At 37.3% G+C, this 19486-nt stretch overlaps 2 protein-coding genes across 5 annotated transcripts in view; one reads left to right on the forward strand and one right to left on the reverse strand.

Annotated features, from left to right (window-relative positions):
• Positions 1 to 323: 323 nt before the first annotated feature.
• CGGBP1 (CGG triplet repeat binding protein 1) lies at positions 324 to 7295 on the reverse strand. Of its 3 annotated transcripts, none has more exons than XM_043448837.1 (3): positions 7101 to 7295; positions 6309 to 6513; positions 324 to 4410 (listed from the first exon to the last, which is right to left on the reverse strand). In XM_043448837.1, exon 3 carries the CDS (start codon positions 4389 to 4391, stop codon positions 3888 to 3890), a length of 504 nt encoding a protein of 167 aa, XP_043304772.1. In that variant the 5' UTR covers positions 4392 to 4410; positions 6309 to 6513; positions 7101 to 7295; the 3' UTR covers positions 324 to 3887. The 3 variants fall into 3 exon arrangements, with proteins under 3 accessions (XP_043304772.1, XP_043304773.1, XP_043304774.1); XM_043448838.1 differs by having other exon boundaries at positions 6342 to 6513; positions 7101 to 7287; XM_043448839.1 differs by lacking the exon at positions 7101 to 7295 and adding an exon at positions 6665 to 6906.
• Positions 7296 to 7378: 83 nt separating this feature from the next.
• The window catches only part of ZNF654 (zinc finger protein 654), an 88713-nt gene continuing 76605 nt past the window's right edge, over positions 7379 to 19486 (forward strand). For both annotated transcript variants that reach the window (XM_043448833.1, XM_043448832.1), the window contains exon 1: positions 7379 to 7802. In XM_043448833.1, coding sequence (XP_043304768.1) covers positions 7614 to 7802 — 189 coding nt within the window. In that variant the 5' untranslated portion in view covers positions 7379 to 7613. The remainder of the gene's footprint in view (positions 7803 to 19486) is intronic.

A 19486-nucleotide genomic window follows, 5' to 3' on the forward strand; every position in this document is an offset into this window, starting at 1 on the left:
CACTAAAACTTATGAGATGCAAATTAGGCCCTTGTCTTCCATAATTAGTATTTCTAAAGGTAGAAAATTAGAGTATGTTTCCAATTAAAAGTACTGATTAAGTGTATTTAAATATTACCTATATAATTTTAGGGGAAAGGGGTTATCTGTAGCTATGATGTAGATTTGATTTGACAGAATATATGCTTTGATACTGGGGGTAAGGACTGATAATCTTTCAAACAGATGTAACTAGTAGGAAAATAAATCTATACTCAAAATTTTATTATCTGTTGGAATTACAAAATATATGCTATTAACCCACAAAACAAGCTTTCAAAAAATTCTGAAACAATTTTTGAAATTTATTTCTAAAAGTCACAGAGACAAAACTTTAAAAGCAACAATTTATACTAAGTATACATGCATGAGCAAAAAAATAAGCAAGGGAATACACAAATGAACATAGTAAAATTTTAATGAATACAGTATTCTGGATACAAGTAGAATACCACTACGTAAGAACTGTATTTACCTCAAAAGTCTATGGTAGTATGGATTGAGATAAACCAGGCTTAGGATAGTCACTTCACTATTCACATTTTAATCAGGGCTGACTAGAAGCCAAAACAACTTATTTTAGGCTAAGATTTTCAATTAAATTATAGAATGAATTTTCTATTTAATAAACATGTTTGAAAGTGATCTGTACTCATTTAAAGGCAGCTGGGGCAAGTCAAACCACAGACAGCCCTTACAAAGACTAAGCACCAAATGACAAATTGTGGCTTTTGTTTTGGGCCACCTTACATTTTTTTAAAATGTATTTTCTATTAACATTTACGTACAGATTCTTTCAGGCAAAAGATCTGAATGTGGAACTTTCTGCTTCAAGATCTTGCCAACTGTCACTTACAATAGTTTTTAAGCAATGAATACTTCTGAACAATCCCAAGCCGATACTTAATTGGTTACAATTTTAAGATGCAGAACTTTAAAGTATTTTGGTCCCTGAAAATTCATAGGGCCAAATGCCTTAACTGGAAGTAGCATTTGTTTAAAATAAAAGAAGTCTTACTCAAAGATGATAATGAATAAAATAACTATTTAGGCTCCAGTACGCAACCTTTCTAAATTTTCACCCTGTAAGAAATGATTATAATGTCTTTCAGGCTTGCTATATGCCCCGGACAATCAAAAGAAACCAACAAGGAATTTAACATTTCAGCAAGTTAGGAACTATTTACTGTAAGCATATAGTGAAATTCTGGAAGACATACTACCATACTTTGAGAAAACGCTATTTTTTAACAGGTAAGCATGTGTTGAAGGCAGTTTATAAATGAAACATAACAAATCTTACGTTTATGCATACAACTTATAAAGCAGAAAATAATGTGCTATTTCTTTCCAATAGTATAGCATCACACTAACACTATAGTTAAGGTTGAAAGCGTCTGTACACATGTCCACTACACGCCACAGCAGCGTATGCCTCTTAGATATTCTGTTCATTATCCAACGTATGCCAACCATGGTTTCACAGATTTGTACCAGTTTGAGCAGGCTAATACAATCATTCTGCCTTATCTATTTAACTATGAAGTAAAGTTAACCAGTTTCAGGGAACGAAAAATTTCACAATCAGTAAAGAAACATATTAAACCTCTGCAACAGGATGGAAAATGCTTCTAAGGACATGATATAATCCTAACAGGAGGACAGTTTATGCCTCTAGATATAGTGTATGTGCGAAAAGTTAGGAGCCTGGAGAAATACATCAAGCTATATGGGACCTAAACGATTATCAAATTAGTTTTAACTACTAAATACTCAAATGTGAATTATTGGTGTTTTTCTAGTGCAACATCATCCAGTTTACTGCTGAGGACTACTCAAAGCTCTTCTGCCACTACGTGTTTGCTGTTAGTGCAAATTAGTATCTAAATAGGGCGCTGTCTGATTCATGAGTCTTGAAAAAATTAGAATGATTGTTTATCTAACCTTATCTTTGTATTCTGAAAAGAATGCTATAAAACCCAATTATTTTCCTAGCTTTGTAGATCTTGTACCATCTTAGATAATTCAAATCAAACATGGTTGCCTGCAAATCCTTTATTAGAAGTAAAAACAAAGTACATTTTGGTTATGTTTTGCTGCTGGTCTCCTCTTGTATGTGCTTTATCAATGAGAGCACTATTCTGGGCATTAATTGTGCTCCTTTAATGTAACTGAACATGAGAAGACCTGGTAGCTCAAATTTTGACAAGTGATTTTTTTTTTTGGTGGCAGGCTTATTTAAAAATGAAAACAACCAAAAAACCTCACATAAATCTAAAATCAGATGGGCACTTTGACAACCCAAACTAGGAACTTGAATCTACCAAAAAAGATATAGAAAGCTGTTTCTGAAAAACATAAATCTTTTTCTTACTCACTTTGGCTTTTTTTAAATGAAGATTTGTGGTAAAATGATCTCAAGGATAACTCCCTCTACATCACATAGGGCATCAATTATCAGTGCTTGTAATAGAAATATATTTTATAAACACTTTTAACTTGAATGTTTTCAAAGAATTTAAGACTTTTTTTTTTAAAGCTCTAGTCCAAGTTTTCAGCTGTTCAATTTTTAAAAAATATATTTAGGGTATCCAACAAAGACAACTGGGCTAAGCTACTTTAATTAACCTTACAGGATAGTGAAGTTCAGATAGAGCTCATTTCCTGAACATGGTTGACCTTTAACAGAACTGATTTATTTCCTCACCCAAACAGTTATGCAGGATACTGCCAGATCGCCACTACAAAAAAAACCTTGCCAGTATTTCTAGACAATGGTTTATCATCTATGTTTAAAAACCTTGTACCACCAGAGGCAAAGCACATAAAAGTGAAAGTAAGTAAACTTATTTCTAGTCTATTTATCTAAATAAACTTTTATAAAATCATATGGAAAATTAATGCATAAAAAGTAATCTCATTATCTGATTTGTCAGTCAAAAAGTAATTGCTAATTCTCTGTAAAAACAGGAAACTCAATCATAAAATGTCTAGTTTAAATTAAAATGCCAATCTTGAAGTCTTTTAATACCATGACATAAAAAAAGAAGTTTGCAAATTCAGGATGACACTTGAAATAAAAGCTATGGTTCAAAAGTCTGTTTATAGTTAAGAGACTAAAATCGTATCACTGCAAAATTCCCCGTGGCTTTTGGCACTGACATGAAGATTTCAGTCTTTTGGTCACTTGAAGCTGCTACTAAATACAACAAGAAGCCTTTAAAAAAAAAAAAGGGAAAAAAGACAGTGAGGAACTGAAGGATAGTTAAGGTAACTACATCATTTACAAGTAAAGCATAGTCTGCAATAAACAGTCTTTTTCTGCTAGGAATCTGAAGATATAAGAATAGTTTCCCACCCTCCCTTCTTTTTTGAGGATCCTCTAAATCAGGGAAATAATTTAAGTTACTGTGAGTGGTATTGCCTGGCAGCAGCTTCAATTTCCTAGGCTAGTCGTCAATCCAAGTAATTAAGTAATCTCACAAGGAATAATTATACATGGCAACAGGGTAAAAAAGCAGGGCAGTTCTTCCATGCACAAACATTTCAGGAGAAAAACCATCAATTTTAAAGATAACCATCAGGTTTCAGGTATCCTAGCACACTCTAAACCCTAAGTTTTGCTTTACACCATTGGTGACTAAAATTAACAATACATTTTGCAGTGAGTTTTTTTTTTGTTGTTTTTTTTTTTTTAATTTTTTGCCTGCAACTGTATATACATTGCAAAACTATTCTGCATCACATGATTTAAAATGAAATAAATATAAAAATGAACCACACAATCAACACATAACTTTTAATACTCCACATTATTTATCTTGATCACAATGGTGGTAACCTCCTTGTCAACAATCTTGTGAGTTAAGGAGCTGATTCTCATTCTCGTATCCATCAGGCAGGTATGCTCTCCTCAGCTGGTCTGACTTGGGTATGGAGCCTCCATTCTTCACATGGCGAGACAGGAAAGCACGGACTGCTGGGTGATCAGCCTTCTCAAGTGGGATATTGGCTTCCAGGCACATTTTCACAAAGTCCTGGATAACACTGACTTTCTCTGTCTGCGCAGTACTGTTGCACTGAAGCGATGCAGTTAGAGGCCTCTGCTTCTTTCTCACATTCTGCTCTTCAAATTCTGCCTTCCTCTTGGTGTGAGTCTTTGACTTGAGGTGGTCACTAATGGCAGACTTGCGAACATGATTCAGAACCACATTGCAAGAAGTGCAGAAGAGTTTTCCTCCATCTTCATGCAGCTCACCTCCAAACTCAGTGACTCGATCCAGGGGAGTCACATACAAAGCAGTCTTAGAACGGTTTCGAGCAGGTGGTGCTGTTACTACAAATCGTTCCATTCTGACTTTGAATTGGGTTCTTTCAAGACAAGAGAAACAAAAGATAAGTGTTATAACACTTCATGCAGAAAGCAAAAATAAAAGGCAGGTATAAACATTTTGAGATTAAAGGCTTCAGAAAATTTAATTCAAATTATTATTAATAGACTTATCTAGTAAGTCTTAACTTACCTGAAATATGTTAAGGGAAGGGAAAACCAGAGCAAGTTACTAGTACCAAGTAAGTTCATTCCTTGCTTTTGAAGAAATTAAATTCGAACAATTAAAAAAGAACTCCAACTATCATAGATGTCACTATCCTTTAGAAAAATCTAACTACAGGTCTACATTAATAGTATCAATTGTATGAATCTCATCTAATTTAGATGTACAATTTTAAAAGAACTTTGTTCCTGTCACAATTCTGGGACGACAGATTTTACGAAAACAACTTCAAGGAATTATGTACAAAATTTATTCAAACAGGTGAGCCATTAAGCTGGTATAATTCTATATGGAGATGAATATAACTTCTAAAGTTGTTCTGAGAATAAAGAGAGTAAAAGTCAAGAAAGGACACAGGCCAAATGTGATTAAAAGCAGCAACAATCACATTAAATTTTACAGTCAAAATATAGAGCTCAAATTAGTCATTTTAATTTAACGTATTTACACCTCTACTAAGACACCGTTCCAAAAGATGATGATAGTCAAGCTATGCAAAGTAGCTTTTCTAACACTTTTGTTTACATTGAAGAATAATGTTTACATTTGCGAATATTTATTTCATTTATTAACTATTAAGTTAGACCAAAACTAAGAACTTAATACAGTTATCTAGTACATGATGGATGCTCAATCACAATTTATTTGATATGGGATAATAAGTGATTATTTTCACAAATATTTAACTCAGAAACAATAATTTCTCAATTTATCCCAACAACAGATTTTTCTGATCATTGCCAAAATCATAAGGTTACGGGCACTGAAAACTTGAGATAACAAAGGTTGTAAATGATAACCATTTGTTGGATTAAACTCTTACATTAGTCCAGATAAACTGAAGTGAATTTGATAGATTTCAGGATGGAATTCTGTTCCATTTAAATACACTAGAGAAAAATTCCCAGGTGTGTTCTGAAGAACTATGCTTTATAAGCATAATCAAAAACATTGGAGTATTCCATTAATCTATGCTACAGAATTCACAACTGGTTAACATGAAATCTCTCTCAAAAGAATTTATGTATTAGCCACCTGTGGCCATAACCTCAGAGAACTCAACATTTCACAGTATTCTTGGAAGGTTTAGGCTTTAATAGGTTTAATTCTGTTCTTTTTTTTTCCAATAAAAATCTGTTAACCCAAGGCTCTCATGTGTCAAATATTATTTAGGCTATAGGTTTTCAATTGCAGAAGACAATTCCTGCGTACTTAACAGTGAATTACCATTACACATATTTGTACTTTATGGTATGTGTCGTAGAATCTTGGATACCAAGTCAGTCCCAATTATAATGAATGGTTCCAAGCTCTTTATGAAAAACATTACATATTTGTGCCTAGTAATGATTAAATCATTCTATGTTTAAAGTCTTCTATCTTTGGATTTCAAACTGTAAACAATTAACATGTTCGTTATTCTCCAAAGCATAAAACACGCATTCACTTGTGTTAATATGAAAGGCCTATTCATTACAAAATTTTGTAAGTTTTCTAGTATATTTGTGTTACTGCAGAGGCAAGTATCTACCCAGTAGAGGTTGCTCGAGTTTACAGAACCGAAGAACAAAAGTGTTTTCCATAGAAGTATAGATATTTTAAACGAGGAAGTTAAAAAGTTAAGGGCAGTAATTGGCCAACAAAAGAAAACAAGCAAATCATTTACTGGATAAAAATAAAACTCATCATAAGTTTTCAAGTTTAAATGTTTACCGGATAAGTTTCCAGTTTTTTTCGTCTTGATACCTAGCAGTGAAGGGTCTCCAGCGCAAAACCAAAGACGCATTAAATCCTGGCCCTTTCCGTTTGTTCAAACCCGGATATGCCTTCAAATCAGTTTTTCAACAAGTGGTGATGGGGAAACAGTTTCTGGGCTTGCACCCTATTTTCCCTGAGGTGCTGGGAAGTCATGCCTTTACTGAAAAACACGAAAAACAAACGGAAAGAAAAAATGGAGGAGGGGGAAGAAGGGTGGATGAAAAAAAACGAAGAACGTGCACGACAGCCACCACGCAGGTGTGTTTAAAATCACCCTAGTTAAGTCCATAAATCCGGATCCCAACGTTTACCCCAGCTCTCCTCAGCCCAGTCCCTCCTCAGTCGTCCGCCCCGATCTGAGCCTCCTCGCGCGCCCCAGCCCCAGGGACCGGGAGGAGGGAAAGGCGGGGCTCGCGACGCTCCTGGCGTCTAGACTCCCTCCTCCCGCGCGGAGCCCAGCACGCCGGCGTCTCACCGCCCCTGCCCGCTAGCTGGGCAGGGCCGAGTCCCAGCTGCCGGCCGCGGGCCCGGGAACTCGACAGCCGAGTTGGCGGCAGTCTCAAGGGAGGAGGCGGCAGGCGCCTGGCGGAGGCGGCCGCTGTCAGGCTTCCCGTCCCCTCCCTCTTCCTCCCGCCGACAACGGCGCCCCGGCCCCGCCCCCCGGCTCCCGCTCGGGACGGAAGGCCCCGGGCCCAAAGCCCGCACCAACGGCCGGGCCCACCCTCGGCCTCCCTAGCTCCTCGGTACCGTAGGATCTGGGCCGTCGCTAGGGGAAGTGGACGATACACGGCCGGAAAGGAAAAGAGGAGGAAGAATAGGAGGAGCAATAGGGTGAGGGAGGAGGACCAGTCGCCGCCGCCACCGCCGCCGTCGCCGCCGCTGTTGCCCGATCGAGCCCCGCGGCGGCCGCCGTGTCCCCCGCCGCGCCCCGTCCTCCTGCGCCGCCAGTGGCGGAGCTCGTAGGCGGGCCCCAGCAACCGCCGAGCAACATTGACCAACGGACTGCAAGTCTATCAAACAGACGGCAAATTTGACCAATAGTGGTGGAAGGGCGGACATGTGCATGATTGGCGGCTAGCGTTCTCCAATGAAAACTGGGGGCGTGGGTGGGCGGAGCCGGAAGTAGAGCCAGCCGAGAGCCCCCTGTCCGGCTGGGGAGGAGAGAAGGGGGAGGGAACTAGAGGAGGAGGAGGAGGTTAGCTGAGGCAGCTACAGCGGCGGCGGCGCAGGGGTTGGTACGCGCTGGGCGGCGAGAGCCTCATGGCGGAGGAAGAGAGCGACCAGGAGGCCGAACGCCTCGGAGAAGAGCTCGTGGCCATTGTAGAGTCCCCGCCAGGCCCAGCCGGGCTTAGAGCTGCGGGCGACGGCAGAGGCGGCGCTGGCGGCGGCAGCTGCGGTGGTGGCGGCGTCGGGATCAGCAGTCGGGATTACTGCCGACGCTTCTGTCAGGTGAGGCGCCCGTCGGCCGCCCGCCCGGACTTGTCAGCCGGTCCTGGGCCTCCCTGCCTCCCCTGTTCTTCTCGTCCCCGAGTCTGGGCTGTGTCCGGCGCTCGCGCCAACCGGCGCAGCGAGGAGCGTGAGGATGAAACTCCCCCCCTCCACCTATCCGGCTTGGGGTGGGGGGCGGGGAGCGGGTTCGGGATGACCCGCGCAGGTTTAGGGTTGCGGAGAAAGTGAGAGTTTGTCCGGGGTGGAGGGGCTGGACCGGAGGGTCAGCTGGCAGGAAAGCTCTGTACTGACATGCCTCCCCTGCCCCGGATAGACCCCTTTCTGCCCGAGGGTCCCGCCTCTCTTGTGTTTCCTATCCTATTTCTTGTCACCTCATTTGGAGTCTCTGGCAACATATCTTGCCTTCCCTTCTCCGCCCCTTGCCCCCCGTATTCTCCCCTTTTTCGGATATGGGAGGCGTGCCATCTCTCTACCGCCCCCTCTCCTGTCATCGCCACCCCTCCCCCTCTGCTAGGGTCTCCTGTCATCCCCTCACGAGATCCCGCTGGGCCAGTTCTCCAGTTGGCTTAGGCGCTGACCCACAATGATTTAGTTACTTTTTTGGGAGGTGGGGTTAAGGCCATGGGATTGTCATCTTTCCTTTTCTTACCCCCTTTCCCCGATACACACAAGCTCTTTTCTGATAAACTGCTAATAGAGAAAGTAGCTTTCCTGAAAGTATTGCTCTGGTTACATCACCCCCCCCCCCCCCCCCCGTTCCTTTAAATTATAGTGTATTTTATTTAGCCTGTAAAAAAAAAAAAAAAGACAACAAAACAGTGTCTAAACAATGACAGTAAATTACTTACTTGGTCGACAGCCACAACGATTTGATGTATTTAGAACGTTTAAGCATAATCAAATATTAAAGTACCATATTTGTGCAGGGATAAAATTTATGTAATCTATACATTTACATCTGCGTATACTTGTAGTTTAACATTTTGTTCTCTTTCATAGCGCTATTATTTTGCAAACTCTTGGGAAAAATTTAATTAATCCTTTTCCATCTCATTCCTTTGTTTATTATCTTGGATGTATAGGATTCAAATCTTGGTTCCACTACTCCTAGCTGTGTTATCTTAAACAGATTACTTAACCTCTTTGTGCCTTAGTTTCTTTACCATCAAATCCGGATAGTAATTAAACGAGTGAATATGTAAAGGATCCAAACTATTTGGATCCTTTACATATTAAAGTTAGCCATTAATTTCATTCTGGTAGCAAGTAAGAAATAAAGCTAAACAGAAATGAGCATCACGTTTGCTGAAATTTGATTTTATGTCTTTCCAAGCATTGAGAGATTGCTTGGAAAAAAGGGTGGGGTTGACATTTTCAGGGAGATTTCATCCCCCTCTTCTCCAAAATAGGTAAGTTTGTTTGATGGTGGAAATTGTCTTGTTATACAGGATATGTGAGTTTCCTTTGGCATTGCTCTCTGTTTAGTAACTTTCTTAAAAAAAATTTTTTTTTTTGGTATTGGCATTCAGAATTTAGAGATTGTGTCTTTATAGAGCTTGTCTTCTGTTTTACATGTAGAAACCATGTTTTCAGTAGATTATTTACCTGTAGGAGTTTTAAACTTACGTAAAATTATGTTACAATTGATCTTTTTAATAGAGTCACAGACAGAAAGTCTATCTTTATCTATATTTTGCTTTATTATATCAGTAATGAGCATCTTGGCTTTGGTTACATTTAGCTTTGTAAATCTATTTGCTGTAGAATGCAAAACTTAGTTTGAGGGCCAGAACATTTTTGGAGAACTTTTAATTACTTTCCTTCTATTTCTTGAAACCAACTTCAAGAACAAATTAATAAATTTAGCTTGTGAAATACAGTGTCCGAATAGTGACAGTAAATTATTTTAAGAACAAAAGAAGTTGACTATTTTATAAAACTCCACTACCTCCTAAAATATCCAAGGAAATAAAAGTAAATAGGAAGAGCTTAGTAACCTTTATATTGCTAAATTATGACTGTTATACTGACATACTTTCATGTTACCAACTTTTACCTGAAATCTCATACTTTATAGTACTCTACATTACCAAAAGATCTCTTCTTAGGGTTCCTATCCTGGTTCCACCTTGCAGGTGAGCTTTGTGAAGTGTTTTTTTTGTGTTAAAACTTTAAGATGGAATAAAAGATTACCTGAATTAAGTTGAATTTTACCGACTGATTAATAGTATTCTAGTATAATAATTATGCTTTATTTGCCAGTAAGGGAAGCAGTGGATTATACAATCTAATTCCTAAAGATTGTTTCTTTTTAAATATTTGGTTTCCTAATACTCGCTCAGGGTAACTTGCCTTCATTAATAAATTACTAGTTGTGAGTAATCCATAAAATGGATAACACGTACTTGAGTTGGTGACAGTTAACTCAATATATGAATTATACACACAGCCTTGTAAAGTTGAGAAGAAAGGCTCCAATTTTTTCTTCCTCCTTTTAGAGAGAAATATGAATCAAAATTTCTTGGCAGTTAGTTGTGTGGGTGAAGGGAGAGGAAGGAACACTTCTTTTCAAGAATGGTTCTGTGTCTTTTACCACAGGGAAAAGTACAACAGAAGACTGTAGATAATATAAGTGAAAAATTATGCATGCACTCAATGCATTTGATGATAAAGTTTTCTATTTGAGAAATAATACTAGTAATTATAAATCTTAAACTAAGGGGATAATCCCTTAGCCTATAGCTGATTTTTGAGATGATGGATTTGGGAGACTGAAAATGTTCATTTCCAGTTACATTGAATAATGTTTGACTGACTGCCCCATCATATCCTCCATTGGCTTTTATTAGTACAGGCCCAACAAATGCTTAAATAGAATTGGCCCTTAGCTGATAGTTAATTTGAGGATGAAAGGAAGAGAAATGTAGTTTTTATTGAGGGCCTACTAACTCTTAAGGCCTTCAGATAGGTCTTGTTATGCAAGTTACATTGTTGAAATTGAGGCCTGAGCAAGTTAGTCTGTCAGGTGAATAAGCTGGGATTTTTGGACCCAGCCTTCGATGTCTTGTGAACTATAGATTGAAATTACAAATGAATCCTCAAATAATTATAAAGTGACTTTTATTTTTCTTGGTCAAGTTGTACAAGAGAGACTAAAAACTTACTGAAGAACTCAGAATAATGGATGGAAAATTTTAAAAGTACTCTTTCATTATGCCACAGTATAAAAAATATTCCAAGTAACAGTTAACTATCTCTGATTTCTTAGGGGCTGTGAACATTTATTTCCCTGATACCTGAAGGTTGTGGTAATTCAACTTAATTTTGTTGCTAGATACATTGAAATCTTTTATCACAAATTATAAATTAAGCTAGTTAAAGATACCCTTCTTAGTTCAGTGCCAGAATGGATATAGTGAATGATATGTAAGTATTTCTGAAAGCACTTCGATATGTTTATTAAAATAGACTTTAAAACCATTTCTTATTATAGTGGGGTTAAATAGTCATCCCATGAGGATGTCATAAGTATAAAATGAGAGAATGAACATGAGGTTCTCAGTACTATACCTAGCACATAGATAGGCTTAAATAGATACAGGCTATTAATATTTCTCACATGTGAAATCCTCTGAAGGTTTAAGAGGAACATGAGAGATAATCTAATCTGTAGGTCACTTAAAGTTTGTATCCTGCAGTAAACTTGAGAGAGAATTTAGAAATATTACAATTCTAAATTGTTAATTAACTAGAAAACCCAAATGCTCCTAATGAAACACTAACTGATTTGCAAAAATAGCTATATTGTTTTTCAGATTTTATTTCTTGTAGCAGACATCGGGCAACGTCTGGAGATATTTGTGATTGTCTTACTTGGGGGCTTGCTACTGGCATCTAGTGCGCAGAGGCCAGAGATTTTGAGCATCCTGCAGTGTGCTGGGCAGCCCTAACAGCAAAGAATTATCTGGTTCATAGTGGTCAATAGAATTATCGATAGAACTATCTGGTGCCAAAGTTGAGAAACCCTCCTGCTATAACCTCACTTTGGAACTCTTAGTGGATACTCTGTTTTGAAAGAAAGGATTTAATCATCTCATCAAATAATTTTAAGCAGCTAGTGTGCATCCTGGGTCGCAAGAAGGACTTCCCTGGTAGCTCAGCTGGTAAAGAATCTGCCTGCAGTGCAGGAGACCCCGGTTTGATTCCTGGGTTGGAAAGTTCCCTTGGAGAAGGGATAGGCTACCCACTCCAGTATTCTTGGGCTTCCCTGGTGGCTCAGATGGTAAAGAATCTGCTTGCAATGCGGGAGGCCTGGGTTCTATCCCTGGGGTGGGAAGATCCCCTGGAGGAGAGCATGGCAACACACTCCAATATTCTTGCCTGGAGAATCCCAGGGACAGAGGAGCCTGGCGGGCTGCAGTCCACTGGTCGCAAAGAGCCCCACACGCCTGAGCGACGGAGCACGGCACAGCGTGTAGCAGGCACTTTAAACAGATAAACAGTCTAACAGAAAGTTCACTCCATAGTTTTACAAAATGCATGCTCATGCCTCTCTAAATTAAAATGTAATTGTTTTAGGAAAATACAACCCTTATCTCTGAGTCTTGGTATAAAGTTCACATAATATAGTTTCTTGAGCAGTTACTTAAGAGTATAATAATACATTTTTACTATTCCTGGAATTATTTTTTGATTTATGTTTTTGTATGTGCTTTGTTTATTAATAAGTACATATAAGACTTAAATATGAGGAACTGCATTTTGCTGCTAGAAGAGACTTGACTTAAATAGTTTAAATGAGTACATATTTATTTCTCATATGAAAAGTCTTGAATGGTCAGTAGGAATGATATGGTAGCTTTATCATCATTTGTTCTTTCTTATTAGTCATCTTTATCTTCTATCTCAAGTTTGCCTCATGATCCAAAATAGTTGCTGAAGTTGCAAACATCAAATCTCAGGTCCATGTAGCAGGAATGGGGTGTCTCTGAGGTATGCCAAAAACATCTTACTGTAAATTCTACTCAGTAGCTTTGATTTCCATCTTGTTAGCTAGTCTCATCTGAAAAGAACGTTAGGATATATTTTTGTATTTTTCTCCCAGATAAACACGTGTCTGTGATTCCCTTGTGGATCAGCTGGTAAAGTATCCGCCTGCAGTGTGGGAGACCTGGGTTCGATCCCTGGGTTGGGAAGATCCCCTGGAGAAGGGAAAGGCTACCCACTCCAGTCCATGGGGTCCCAAAGAGTCTGACACGACTGAGCAACTTTCACTTTCACATGATTCTATTAATAAGGAAGGAAGAAAATAAGAATGGATATTGTAGAGGCAACTTTTTGTTTGTGTTTTTATTTTTATTTTTCCTATTTTGCCATAAATTATAATAAAAAATAGTGGTCATACTCTTGTCCCGTTCCTTCCCCGCATATTTCCCAGAAGTAATCACTTGCAATTCTTTTAGCAAGTATGATGTTTACCTCCATGTTATTTATTTATTATAATTATTATAATAAGGAAAAACAAAACAAAGTGAATCCTAGACCTTGTTGGCTGTATTTAGGAAGCTAAATGCTTTGCTGTTGTTCATAGTTTTTTTTCCCCCCTGGAGAAGGAAATGCCACTCCAGTATTCTTGCCTAGAGAATCCCATGGACAGAGGAGTTTGGCGGGCTGTGGTCCATAGGGTTGGACACGACTGAAGCAACTTAGCAGCATGCTTTTTTTGTTTGACTTTCAGGTTGACTTTCGATTCTTTCAATTATGAAAGGTTGACTTTCAGCATTGAATACTACTAATTGTTCATAATGACATTATTTGTAATAGCAAATTATTAAAAATTAGCTAAAAACAAAAGTTAGGAAAATGTTACATTTAATGGAACCCTTTCTCCTAACAGTTATGTGTTGTTGTTTAAACTCTTGTGATCCCATAGAATATAGCCCTGCCAGGCTGCTCTGTCCATGTGATTTCCTAGGCAAGGATACGGGAGTGGGTTGCGATTGTCTTCTCCAGGGGTTCTTCCTGACGCAGGGGTCAAACCCATGTGTCCTGCCTTGGCAGGCTGATTCTTTACCACTGAGCCACCTGGGAAGCCCCTAAGAGTCATTATTTAAGGGATATTTACTCACATGGGAAATTGTTAGTGGTATTATAACAGCAGAGAAAGACACTGACGGCAGGTGACGTCACTTTTGTAAATAAAAAGACCAAAAAAAAAAAAAAATCAAATTGTAAGCAGTGGATAATTTATTAGTGATATGTTTATAGACAAATTTTTTTTTTGTATTTTCTTCATTAAATCTACTATCTTTATAATCAGAGGAAAAATAAAATATAAAAAATACATTTTGTTTTTTTCTCCCTATTTCACAGATTGCTTATTTTCTGTGAATAAATGCAAGAATATTTTGAGCATGATAAAATTTGAACTCCTTTGTTTCTCAAAAATATGTGAAATGCTTTTTTAAAAATGAATTGGTTTATAATTTTAGGTTAACCAATGACAGCCTAAACTTAAATAACTTCTTTATATATAGTGTTGCATTAAAATATATATTCATTACTGCTTTCTAATAATCACCCATGACATTGGCTTAAAGAAATTTATTTCAGTTTTTGTAGATAAAATGGTAGAAGAAAATATTTTTAAATGAAGTCATTGCTTTAAAACTTTGAGTGATACCATTATTTTATAGTTCTGCCAAACAGACATTAAGGCACCAATTGTACTATTATTGTTGGCACTGATCTTTATTTTCTTGCCAACATTTGCTAAACTATACCTTAGCAATTACAAATAAAAGCAAAAAAGAAAATTTTAAAGAAAGATGTGGTAAAAGGTGTATATGGTGAGGTATTTGAAAAATAAAACATGATCAGTAAAATATGGTCAATTAATATGCTATTTAAAATGTATATTGGGACTTCCCTAGCAGTCCAGTGATTAAGACTCCATGCTTCCACTGCAGGGGGCATGGGGTCAATCCCTGGTCAGGGAACTAAGATCCCATATTCCTTGCAGCCAAAAGTAGTTGTTGTTTTATTATTTTTATTAATATACACTTTATTAATATAAAGTGTATAAAGTGTATATTAATAAGTAATGAAAAGGATGTTGGGCCATTTGAAATCTAATATAATTTATTAAAATACTAACTCTAGTTACATTTTTACAATACCTAGTCTGATTTGGAAGTATTTTTAAAGTTTGTAATTTCAAATGAATCTAATACAAGGTAGTCTTCAGCTTCCATGTAATACATATCACCTTTATTTTTTAGCTTATCTCTGACAGGTTGGTTCATCATTTCGGCGATACACTTTGTTCAGTAATAGGTCAGCTCTCTGGGATGAGACCCAGTCAGCATCGCCTGTTTAGCACTCTGGTGGAACACTTGGTGGCAGCTAAGTTTGAGAGGAGGTCAGTCTGTATAATGTGTGACATAAGACCCTAAAGTTCAGTGTATTGACGCTCTTACACCAACCACTTGATACGTTCAGTTCCCCAAAGCAGTGGTGAATGTGAGAAACAGTTGAAAGGGTTTGTGTTTAAACAGTAGGAAAAAAAGTGATTGATGTTAGGGTTGATGCTTGTTTATAAAATTGGGCCTCCATATCCACAGCTCTACAGCCCTGAGTTCAGCCAACCAGAGATGAAAAAATATTGGGGGGAAAATTCCAGAAAGTTCCAAAAGGCAAAACTTGAATTTGCTGCACACTGGCAACTATTTACATAGCATTTACATTGTATTAGGTATTTAAGTAATCCACAGATGATTTAAAGTATTCGAGAGAATATGTATAGGTTAATGTACAAATACTGTACTATTTTAAATGCAGATTTGGTATCTGTGGGCAGGGCAGAGGTTGTGGGAATGGTCCTGGAACCAGTCTCCGAAATCCTGATGAATGACTACATAAGGCATTGGTCATATAGTGATAATCAAACAGTCACTGTCCCTGTTTTTGTGTATAGCTATAAATTTGATAAGGTCTATGAAGAAAAAGTATATATAAAATGCAGGCAGGCATTCTTGGGCAAGTTGACCTTGACTGAAATTCTTTGCTTTAGTTCGAACATGTTGAATTTAAGGTGTCTCCAAGGAGAGATCTTAAAGATGATTGGGTTTACATAATCCAGAGCTCAGAAGTGAGGTCTGGTCAGTCATAGTTGTGTGGATGGTATTTGAAGCCATGCATATGAATGAACTCACATAAAGAGATAATAAAGAGAAAAGGACTTAGAAGTGAAGAAACTCCACAGTTAAATGGCCTAATAGAAATATTGAGACTTGATACGAAGTCAGAGAAAGATTAAAGAGCTTGGAGGAAACCAGGTAACTCTGGTGTCACAGAAGATGAGAATTAAGATGAAGTGAATGGTACTTGGCATCAAAAATTGTTGAGGTCCAACTGTTGAATTGACAAGGCGATCTCTGGTGACTTTAAGCAAAGCTCTGTTTTCATGTAATGGTGGGAGCAGGAGTCAGACTGGAGTAGTTTGAGGAGTGGGAAGCAAAGATGTAATATAGATAATTTATAAAGGAGATGGGAAGATACGGGTGGAAACTGGAGAAATTGTGGGTTGAAAGTAAAGTTTTTTTTATTTTTCCTAAAATAGTTGAGAATTTATTTTGTTTAAAATTTGATGAGAATGATTCATTTGAAAGGAAGAAATAATGAAAGAAGAGATAATCTGTAAAATAAGATCCTAAAAAGGGAAAGGATGACAAGATTCAAAGCACAAATGGAAGAGGTGTTTTGTATAGGAGCTTTGGGGTAGGTGGAAGCTTCATCTCTTGAGAGTATATGGGGGTGGTTAGAGATTTAAAGTGAACAGAGGTCTAAAATGGTAGCTTCTTAAAGAGATAGATTTAATTGACCTGCAGAACCATTTGAGTTTGTTGATTTTGAGAACAGAGTGACCACTAGTCTTTACTTTTGTTCCTCAGGGCTTGTCTGGGTAGGTAAAGACATGGAGAACTTGATTAGCTATATTTATTCAGTGTTGAGTGATACACTATTGGAGAAGGAAATGGCAACCACTCCAGTATTCTTGCCTGGAGAATCCCAGGGACGGGAGAGCCTCGTAGGCTGCCGTCTGTGGGGTTGCACAGAGTCTGGACATGATTGAAGTGATTTAGCAGCAGCAGAGTGATACACTATAATTGATTAGTTAATTAACTTTGAGAGAGAAGGGAACATTTTCCTTTTCTGGCTACATTTATGGTAAAACAGAGAAGTGAAAAGAGAAAGAAGTTAGAGAAGTAGTTATATCAGTAGATATTAATAGATGGGTACACAACATTGTTCTTTGTACCTTATATATGTATGTGTGTATTTGATACTCTGATAAAACATGTACACAATTTACTAGTACATAGTTCTATAACTGGAGTTAACTAAAATTAACCCATATCTGTTTTAGTTACCCTGAAGTTAAAACGTTCTAAATATTCACTAATCACTGGTCAATGATTTGCTATGTGTGTGTTATAGTTTTAGTTATCTGAAAGATTTACTTATTTTATTGGAGTTTATGAATATAAGTGATATTTTGAGTGTTTTCTGTATGTCAGATACTGTGATGAGTGTTTTACCTCTTTTGTCTCATTTAATTCACTATTCTACGTGGTACGTGCCATTATTCTCATTTTACAGTTTAGAAAATTTAAGGCTAAGAGAGATTAAATGGCCTAAGTCAGATTGGAATCCTGGCCAATCTGTCAAGAGCCTGTATACTTAACCATTCCAGTATACACATATATTATATCCAGGAATAAGCATTCAGTATTTATTATAGTATCTGTGCATATATATCGGTATATACTATACTTAAGCAATTATTTAGTGGAAGTAGTGATTTAAAAATACTCAAGGCAGCAGAAACTAAAGATGTTCATGAATGCGAAAGAGAGAAAAAAAATTACACTTAAGCTATCAGAAGTTCTCTCTAATAAGTGATTTTCAAACTTTTTATTTTATTGCTTCTCTCTGAAGCAGTGGCTCAGTTCAGTGGTCATTTTTAGAATGCAGGAGTTACGATGATTACAAACCAGTTACTTCATGTTATTACCTAGTATTTTGAAGGTTGGAGGGTTATGGAATATATTTCAGATGTTTCTCTTAATGACTAAAGAAAATTTTAAAGTTTGTCTCTCCATATTATTTAGATTAACCTTGAATATCTTGAAATTTTACTAACGCAGAGAAGTGGATGTGCATTTTTAGACTTTATTATCTATCCTTTGCCATGTTTTGGAAACTCTTGCCAAAGATCTCTCAGGTTATAGAACTCATCAGTAAAGTTTAAGATTTGTATTCCATGCTCATGAGGGTGTGGTGAAATGGATATCTCATGTTCAAATGATGGGAACAGAAATTACCACAACCTTTCTGAACCATAATTCATCAAAATTCATTAAAAATAATTTGTACTTTTTGACTTACAACATTAATTTCTGAGAAATATAAATTTGGATATAAAGCAATTCATCGTAATATTAACTGTAATTAAAAGAATGAGTTGAAAATGAAAACGCAACCAGAACATCTAAAACAACTAAACATTTTTTAACCTCATAAACTATTCAGCCTTAAAAAATGTTCTCAGTGACTATATAATGATCTAGGAAGATAAAATATAATGATGAAAAAATTAGGCGGAAAAATTTGTTTGTAGGAAGACTATACAGTTTGAATATAGGCTGGTCCATTCTCACTGTATGCACTCTATTTTAGAGGGGGGTGGTGCTGTAAATAAAAATCAAATGAGCTACTTCACTAGAGACAGGATTTTTTGAAGATAAACTATAGGAGCCATTTGTGACTTCAGGAAGTCTGTAAACTCTAAAATTATTTGAAAAAGAAGTTGTACTTGCATTTCCTTGGTGAGCAAATCTAAAGTTTTTGTTTTTTATCAGATTCTTCTAAGAATTTTCAAATCTTACTAACAAAACACAGACCACAGTCATCCAGACACACCAACAAGTTATGAGCCTTCGCTGTAAGCCGCTGTGACACAAGCAGCACTGCTGCTTCGCAAATAAAGATTTACTGGACTTTGCCCATCACTTCTGTATTTTCTACGGCTGCTTTCATGATATAACAGAGTTAAGTAGTTGAGATGGACAGTGTGCAGCTCATAACAGCTTTCTGGCCTTTTCAAAAAAAAAAAAAAATCTCAGCCCCTGTGCTACTTTCTTATTGATTCTTTTCTATAATCCTGTGAGATAGGTACTATTTTTAATCTTCATTTAATGAATGACACAGATGAGACTCAGAGAGGTTAAGCAAGTAACCCCAGGTCACATGCTAGAAAAGAGAAATTACAATGTTAATAGTGGTTATATGTGGGCAGAAAATGATGGATGATTTTTTTAATAATCCAGGTTTACTACAGTGAGTGTATATAACTTATCAAGAGGGGAGGCAGTTGAAAAAAAATTAGAACTGAGTTAGAATGTTAAAACTCATTCATCTTTTTTTATTATTTTAATTTCCCCCATTTCATCCTCTGCTTGTGGAGAGCAAATATGCAATTTCTGTTTCCCTGTATGGGACTTAACTCTTATTATGCAGTCCTTTCTTAACTCGACTTTTTTGAGGGGAAAAAAAAAATCCTCTATTTGTAGTTTCTTTAAAACTCTGTATTAACTGAAGCCATTTTGTCCTTTAACTCCTTT

The sequence above is a fragment of the Cervus canadensis genome, chromosome 27 (genome assembly GCF_019320065.1).
Source record: "Cervus canadensis isolate Bull #8, Minnesota chromosome 27, ASM1932006v1, whole genome shotgun sequence".
In the NCBI taxonomy this organism is placed as follows: Eukaryota; Metazoa; Chordata; class Mammalia; order Artiodactyla; family Cervidae; genus Cervus; species Cervus canadensis.

What these genes read in the sequence shown, in the direction of transcription:
- CGGBP1 (XM_043448837.1), bottom strand. Translation starts at nt 4,391, where the DNA reads ATGGAACGATTTGTAGTAACAGCACCACCTGCTCGAAACCGTTCTAAG.